At 42.4% G+C, this 8,971-nt stretch overlaps 1 protein-coding gene across 2 annotated transcripts; it reads right to left on the bottom strand.

Annotated features, from left to right (window-relative positions):
• Positions 1-355: 355 nt before the first annotated feature.
• Positions 356-6,567, bottom strand: mansc4 (MANSC domain containing 4). 2 transcript variants are annotated; one of them, XM_079500943.1, is made up of 6 exons: positions 6,174-6,567; positions 4,993-5,127; positions 3,727-4,086; positions 3,308-3,516; positions 2,501-2,898; positions 356-2,049 (listed from the first exon to the last, which is right to left on the bottom strand). In XM_079500943.1, exons 1-6 carry the CDS (start codon positions 6,397-6,399, stop codon positions 1,974-1,976), a joined length of 1,404 nt encoding a protein of 467 aa, XP_079357069.1. In that variant the 5' UTR covers positions 6,400-6,567; the 3' UTR covers positions 356-1,973. The 2 variants fall into 2 exon arrangements, with proteins under 2 accessions (XP_079357069.1, XP_079357070.1); XM_079500944.1 differs by having other exon boundaries at positions 356-2,898.
• Between the last annotated feature and the right edge of the window lie 2,404 nt (positions 6,568-8,971).

The following is an 8,971-nucleotide window of genomic DNA, read 5'->3' on the forward strand; positions in this document are numbered from 1 at the left end:
TTTAGCTGTAATTGACCGTGTGTGTGTGTGTGTGTGTGTGTGTGTGTGTGTGTGTGTGTGTGTGTGTGTGTGTTTTTATATGGCTGTCATGTTGGAAACAGCAGTAAATAAAGCGGGCGCAGCTGGTGCTCAGATGGTTTGATTAGGCAGTCTGTTATAGAGCGGAGCGGTCTGTTATCAAGAAATAACAGACCGCTGAATTCAGCGATTGACCAATCAGAATAAAGCGTTCAACCAAGCCATGTAATAAGGTACATGAATAAAGTTTCAAATCTTGTTTGAACTGAACGAAGATGGATTCTGAACTGTCCACAGTAAATGGAAACGGTGCCATCTAGGACCAAATGGGTGCTCCTTCAAGTTGCCGTAACATGAAGAGCTGTTATTTGATGGCCAGCAGGGCCAGTTGTGCTCGTCTCCTGCTCCGTGCTCCGTGCTCCCATCCTGTCGTCCTCCTCCCGTCTCCTAATGGGGTGAGGAGCGTGACGTCCCCGCTCAAAGGACGCATTCAGCTGCAGGTCTGTTTAAAAAGCACCCAAGTCCCATTAAACGGCTTTGGTCCGTGCTCCTTTTAGTTCTAGGTCACCAGAAACTCAATGCCATCCAGAGATGTGTGGGGGAGACCGGAGGGGAGCAGAATGAATCTCTCTAGACACAAGACTCAACATGACAACAGCAGTGGTGGAACATAACGGAGTGGGTTTACAGTACTGTACTTCAGTACGGTTTAGCTTTACTTAAAATATATACAAATTAAATGATGATACTAATGAAAAATGTTTACAAAACTATTTAAGCCCCGTTTTGTAATTTGTCTATTTAAAATAGCCAATCTACAAGCTCACAAAGCGTGGGATTTTATATTGGCTATTTTAGAAAATGTTTGACAGATTTTGGCAAATTTGAGTACTTTCTTTGGTACTGTATATGTAAGTATATTTTGATGGCAATACTTTTGTACTTTTACTCAAGTCAATTTTGAATACAGGTACTGTATTGATATGGCTACTTTACTTTTTTTTTCATCTACTTCCACCACCGCCCCACAGTGCATCGAACAACTCGGGAGTTTGTTACTGTAGCATTTCTTGCTTGGAAGCCCACATCAATGCACTTAAGTGTAGGGTGCCGGGCGGAGGACATCTGGGTAAGGGCCATGGGGTTTGGCATCAACATCACTTAGAATCTATTGAAGTGTATCAAAATGTGGGCCTGCCAAATGCACACTCATTTTTCTGAAGGCAAATTTTCCCACCTTGGATGGACCCGTTCTGTCTCAACTCGCAATCCTCGTAGCAAACTTTGGACTTAATGTTTTTGGCACACACATATATAATTGTTTACACTAGAACTGTAATGCCTAATTTATTCTCCATCATATGATGGCGGCTAATGCGGAAAATAGTCCTACAACCTATTTTATTTAAGCATGTTGTGAGCTTGTAGATTGGCTATTTTCAGCTTAAGTCTCTGTCCTTATCCCTCGCAAACTAAACGATCCAGACAGATTGACTATTTCAGGTTCACACACGTCTCGGCTAACACGGACTACATTTTCCTAAGAATTGGCTGAAAATATAGTAATGTTTTATAGCTACATACACTTTGCTATGACATTTGGGATTTGGCAAACCTTCACAAAGAATCAAAACACACGTTCACTGTTCTAGAATCTAGAATAATTATATATGAATAATACGACAGCATCTCAGAGGTCTCCTACTGGATTCCTTCTTAAGATGTATTCTGGTAAACTATAGTGGCCGGGTAGCTCAGTCGGTAGAGCTCTCGCCTTTGGACCACAAGTTCATGGATTCGATCCCGTGCAAGTCATGCGTGAAGTACTGGGAGCTGATGGTAGGTGTGGCACTCCAACTCAGCAATCCATCTCTCAGGGGTCTAGTGCATTGTTACGGGGACAAACTCCTGTGTGCTACTAGCTGACACCGACAATAAGTCACTCCCGACCTACTTCATGGTGGGCAGTTGTCCAGGCTTGAACGGTATTGTCCCAGTTTCAAGCTGGGTGTCCCGAGGCCCAACAAAAACCTATAAAACATTAACATGTTCCCGGTGTTCAGCATTCACCAGTGACCACCAAATTGTCCTGGTTGTCACCACAATTAAAAATAATACTTGTTTTAGCGCTTACATGGATATTATGTTCTGTTCTGTATAGTAAGTGATAAAATAATTGTTTCCCAACCTGATGAAAACACCAGGTGAAAATAAAAATTCAAACCAATATCAAATAAATTGTCAAAAGTAGCAAGAATAGTAGATCTTCAAGCTCACAATGTGTCATGCTGCAACGTGTTGTGATCTTATGAATCTGCCATTTTCTCTATTTTTAAAATCAGATGCAAGTGATTAACGGTCCCGGTTTGGGTTCTTTGCAAACACACCCAAACACATTTGGGAACGGTGAAACCTCAGTTCTGACCCTTCTGGCTCCCGCTCTCCCCACACCCTTCAGGAGCTCTCCCTGACCAGCACGTACTTAACGAGCCTCATGGAGCCCCGCCGTCCTCGCCAGGTGGTCCTGTAGCGTCCCTTCCTCCTCCTGCGTCCCCTCCAGCTGACGGCCACCACGATGGAGCAGCAGCAGCTCAGGAGCACCGTGATGCAGGTGGCCACGGCGATGAGCAGGCTGTGAGCGGCCACGTGCCAGCCGGGCCCCAGCTCGCCGAGGCTGTCCTGGTCCTCCTCACTGGCCTGACCACCTCCTCCTCCTCCCTCACCAACACCACCACCCGCGCTGTGGTTCCTCCCTCCCAGGTACACCTTGGTGTCGTTGGGCGGATAGTGCTGGCTGCTCTCGATGTTGGCCATCAGGCCCATGGTGGTCGGGGCAACGCTGGCATCATGCGCAGGACTGCTGGGGACCTGGGTGTAGGCCTGTCACCAATCATGAAATGTTAGTTTGTTGCTGTTGGGGAAAAAAACTCCATATCTTAACTTTTGGGTTTTCTTCCTCCATTAAAATAACGCCCCTACATTACATTTCTGACTAATATTCAATCAACCAAGCAATCAAAGCACATGTGAAGGAAGGAAGCAGTCAAATGTCTCGCAAATATGGCTGCTGTGCATAGAGCATATTGTGATTAATGATTGAATTGTGTTTAATTGGATTTGGACCTACATACAACATTTCTGTTTGGGTACCAAACTAAATAATGTGCTAAGCTAAGGTACACTTGTAGATCAGCTTCTCATGCAATGTTTTGTACATTTCTTTTTTACAGAGAAGACGAATGGAAACTGATTATTCAAAAGATTATTGTGATGATCTAATTCTTCCTACCTGAGAGAGGGTGGTGGAGGGAGCGGGCTGGGTGGTGGTGGTGGTTGTAGTAGTAGCCTCCATAGATGTGGGGAAGGTAGGGGTGGTGTGGGGGGTGAAAGGGACATGAGGGGTGGGTGTAGGGGGCGGAGGTGGCATTGATGTGGTGGTGATGATGGAGGTTTGTGGTCGGTCAGAGAGGATGGTGGGTGCATCAGTCTCCACCTGGTCTAAAAGAGGTGATGGAGAGAAGCACCAATTAAAAGCATGGTTATTATTTTACTAAAAACTAACTACAACAATTTTTTTCTTTTAGTTATATTTTAGTTAAAAAACTAACTAAAAAACTAACAAACTAACAACTAACAAAGCTATCTAAGCGAATAGGAAACAAAAAAGAAAGAAAACAACAACTAATGAACATTTCAAAAACTAATAACCTTGGAACAAAGCTGATGTTGTTGTTGAAAGGGTTGTGTGTTGACTAGCAGCACTCTGCGGTGTGGAGGTGGAGGTTGTGTGTTGACTAGCAGCACTCTGCGGTGTGGAGGTGGAGGTTGAAGTGGATGGTGGTGAAACTGGTGATGGTGGTGCTTTTGTTTTGGAGGTTCTTGCGGTGGGTGCTGATGAAGTGGACGGCTGTGCAGGGGGCAAGGGTGGCCAGTTGAACTGTCTTTTGTCTGAGGCCAAAGGTTCTGAGGCCAGGGGTTCTGAGGCGTTGACCCAGTGTGGCCACAGGCGCACATTATTGCCATTGGACGTGAAGTACTTCCCAAACACCAACAGGTCAGGATCTACACCTGTGTGGCATAAACCCCAAGTATGACTCATGATAGCGCCACCAGGAAGCCACATTTTGCTAAACACATTTTTTTGAGTCCAAACATCACGCAAATCGTTACGCAAAACAAAATGCAAAAGGGTACAGATTATCTCTATTGTCAAGTGATCAAGACAGATCGGTCCGATCCTTCATATTCCATCCTAATTGGCGACTTCGAACATTGCTGAACCACAATAACCTATAGGCCTACCTGACCTGGTGGAGACCGGAGCACTTTTTCTAGTTTTTAATGTTTCTTTGCATGACATGATGCGGGTTAAAGCTGCACTTTCCTCTTCTACCCTGGATTTGAACCCGGTTTCCTGTGTCTTAAGTGAGCCTGCCTGCTTGCTCAGGGGATAAATTGAATCTTGACCATCAGGTCAAAATTCATGTCAGATCCTGTGTGTAGGTGAGCTATGACCTTTGACACGATCTTAAATGTCTCAATAGAATAACTTATACTGTCCCATTTGTATAAGTTATTATATCTGCAACCTTTGAGTGTTCCAAGGACTTCCGAAGAAGAGTACACCTGTTAATAAGGTGATCTAAAAAAATCCCAGATGGTTCAGTCTAATGGGATTTATATCTGCTTTCTGTTCCCATACAGTGTTTTTGGTGAAAACTAAATATATTCAAATGCCAATAGAACGGAACATCGCAGTGACACACTGCTGTCGGGCAGAAACGTCTTATCTCCCTATTCTAGCTTTTTGTGTTTTTTCGTAAATGAACACCCTACTTGATCTCACACAAAAACTTCAAGAAGCGCGGCGTGAAGCGGAATTTGAATTTGAAGCCTGAAAAGTAACTGTTTTGGACATAATCGTTTCCACCCGACAGAGACATTACTGTATATTATGTCAGCTCAGAGACTCACCCTTTGTGATATTGTACAGAATGACGTTGCTTCTTTGACTCAGAATGCAGCTCTCCAGCGTAGGACAATGCAGGTGAAAACAGTTCGCATTTTCTTGAATAGTATCATAGTGGAATATCGCCAGATTACAGGAAACTATGAAGGGAAAGAACAGATCGGTGCGCTTATCAACAATTAGGCTACAATACCAGGTATATATATATAGCCTACCTCAGTGGTTCTCACATTTTTCATATCAAGGACAAGGACCCCCAGCCTACCTGTAGATCGGAGCTGCACTATGTAACTTTCCATTTCTACCCCGGATTTGAACCCAGTGGAGATTTAGTTTTTAAACCATTGATATAATAGAACCATGCCGGTTTTCTCAGGGAATGAAGTGAGCATCAGGTCAAACTTTGTGTCAGATCCTATACTGTATGTCTAAGACCTTTGACAAGATCTAAATGTCTCAATAGAAGATCAAGGAGACAACATACAACCACCCAATTGTAAAGATTATACTGCATTACACATGATGACCTGATGAACATCCACATGTCGAAACGTACTTGTCAGCCAAATAAAGACGTTTTTGTAACTTTTATGGTGTGCAACTGCAGGCCATAAACATTTACATTATACTCTACCATACAGAATGGCAAAATGTTTATGTATTCATTAAAAAAAGTGACATAGTGTCGCTTTAACCATTTTGTTGGGGACCCCACTTTGAGAACCATGAGTGGCCTACCCGGTGTTAATCAGTGCAGAATGAATGTGAGGTAAAAGGTGTGCATATAAGTGATATTTTATGGTTAAGACAAAGAGCATCTGTACAGTTAAAGCTCTTGTGAGTTTGGTCAGTATTAGTCTTCGTTCTCTCCAGCTCTTTAATTAACAATTTACATTCCCAGGTGGGACACCAATCAGGAGAGAGTAGCCTATACCCCGTTATCATCTTCATGTTTTTAATGTTCCAGATCCAGTTTTGTCCTGTATTTTACATCCTGATTGGATCAAATTGGTACCCTGACTTGAAAATGTATTTTGTGTTTGCTCTGTTTAAGCAGAAAGAGATGGAGAGATGGCGGAGACAGTAGACACTGACACATTAGAAGTTCTAACATTCTATCATCATAATATAGAGTAGGCTATCTAAGACTTGTTTTAACAAATTAAACTAACTTTAATACACTCACAGTTTCTCGTCAGACAACACGTGCGGCTGCATTTCAGCGCCGTCTCCTCTTGGTAATATTTGAGCAGCTGCGCGCCTCTCCTCTGAGACTCCTCCACATCTATAAAGAGTCCGGGGAAGCGTCGGATCCAGCAGTTCTTGTAGTAAGACGTGGGCGAGCACCTCGCCTCAGTGCTGGCGGTACACACCAAACTCACAATGGACAGCAAACCCCATGGGACATTCATTGCGCGTAATGGTGTACATCAGACCATGATAATAACAATAATATACAGTTTAAAGACGTACTGGACATGATGCGGGCAGGCATGACATGAAGGTAGAGGATATGGTCTGATCTGTGTCTGTGTGTGTCTGTAGCTGCAGGTGTGTCACCTGCACAGAGGAGGAGGTGCATGGAGACCTGCTCATGCGTAATGGTGGCGCTTCTATTTGCTTATTCATCTCGACTCGAGACCTTTTTCTTTCGTTCTTTTTTTAAAGCGTTTGACCAGACTGTATGAAGCCTAAAAAAATCAAGGGAGCCCCGTATAATAAATGAATAGGACTATTATGTTTACTAGCCGGTTTCATATATATGAAGGGCTTCAACATGTCTCAGCAGATGAGAAGCGTTATTATTACTAATAATAAGCCTAAAATAGGCCTATTATTAGGATATTTTTATTAGGCTATTATTTATTTATTATTGCCACGTATAAACTGCCATGGAGCAACATAGGCTACATAGGCGGCCTACTGTATGTGTAATGTATGACTTGCAGACTTTGGGTGTTATGAATATGTAGGCCTAATATAACACCCAAAGTAAGTAGCATTTTGTAGAAGGCTATAGTAGTATTTTTTTTCTATTTGAAAAATGGATCATGCAATAATTCCCCAATATAACTTTATTGGGGAACTATTTCACCATCCATTTTGCAAATAGAAAAAAAAACTCACACCAGGGGTGCTCTTATCATTATGTCATCTTTCTCATTCTGGCCAATCACAATTTGCGGCCAATCACAATTTGCGTCCTCACTTTTGTCTTCAATGTTTGTTTTTACACAAACCCTCAAAGCTGGACATGGCTAGGAGGGGCAAGAAGCAGTCAGTGTAAAAATCTAGATGTTTTCTTGTTTTTGTTCCAAACTGAGAATTCCAGTAGCTTTTGTACAAACTCTTGCAGACCCAGGGTTGATTGACATAATTGCTGCATAGCTGCAAGAATTCCAACACATGAGATTATCCCAATAAGCCATTTTCTCGCTCAGTTTCATTTGTTCCCTCCTCATGCAACGTCTCTCTCACCTATTGTCTGCTTGTCTGAGTTTCATTCTCAGTTTACAGCTAACAGCAGGGTTTGTAGATAAATGGACCCCATGGCTTAGACTAGAGGCTAAGTCTGGCTCACATTGTGTTGTTGCCAGTATTTATGGAGTGGTAACCTTTACACCAGTCCTTCTCAAACCACTGGTGTAAAACTCATTATTTCAAGGCCCCCAGTTTGGTATAATACCAGTAAGATGGCCTGATGGCCAGAAGTTAGCATCCGTACACACATCCGCCGGGGGGACAGTAGACTGCTGGGCGACCGCTGGCGCTTTGGCATGGGGGATCAGATCAACATATGGAATGAATTCTGTACTGGCCATAGCGTGTCTTGAGTGTACAGGGTTTGATGAGGGCTCAGGTAGGGCCTGACACTGACCATGATATTGACATGACACTGACCATTATATTGACATGACACTGACCATGATACTGACATGACACTGACCATGATACTGACATGACACTGACCATGATATTGACATGACACTGACCATGCTATTGACATGACACTGACCATGATACTGACATGACACTGACCATGATACGGACATGACACTGACCATGATACTGACATGACACTGACCATGATATTGACATATACTGACCATGATATTGACATATACTGACCATGATACTGGCATGACACTGACCATGATATTGACATGACACTGACCATGATATTGACATGACACTGACCATGATATTGACATGACACTGACCATGATACGGACATGACACTGACCATGATATTGACATGACACTGACCATGATATTGACATGACACTGACCATGATACTGACATGACACTGACCATGATATTGACATGACACTGACCATGATATTGACATGACACTGACCATGATATTGACATGACACTGACCATGACATGATACTGACCATGATACTAACATGATACTGACCATGATATTGACATGATACTGACCATGATATTGACATGACACTGACCATGACATGATACTGACCATGATACTGACATGATACTGACCATGATATTGACATGACACTGACCATGACATGATACTGACCATGATACTGACATGATACTGACCATGATATTGATCTATACGATGTGTCACAGAGACATATAATAGAAGCTCATAAGTTGACAATTAAATACTTAACCTTTTAGTTTTGTATTCAAATTGCATTTATAACGGTGGCCTTGAACCACTTACTTACCTTCGGTTTACAAACTCTTTTTAGGTTTTGTGTAGATCTGCTATTTTTGGCAAAGAGGTTTACTAATGATTAGTTTACCATAGAGGACTATATGGTTAAATAAACATAATTTAAGGTAGAGAAGGGAAAAAGATGAGGTCACGCTCTAACTGCAGTGGACAGCAGGCCTATTGCCTGTAATGTATACAATACAGTCTTCTATAGGCTACTAGTATAGAATAATAGAATAGTTTAGTATTCAGACTGAATCCTAGATATTTCAGATATGAAATTACTACTAAT

This window comes from Electrona antarctica (assembly GCF_951216825.1).
Source record: "Electrona antarctica genome assembly, chromosome: 5".
NCBI lineage: Eukaryota > Metazoa > Chordata > Actinopteri > Myctophiformes > Myctophidae > Electrona > Electrona antarctica.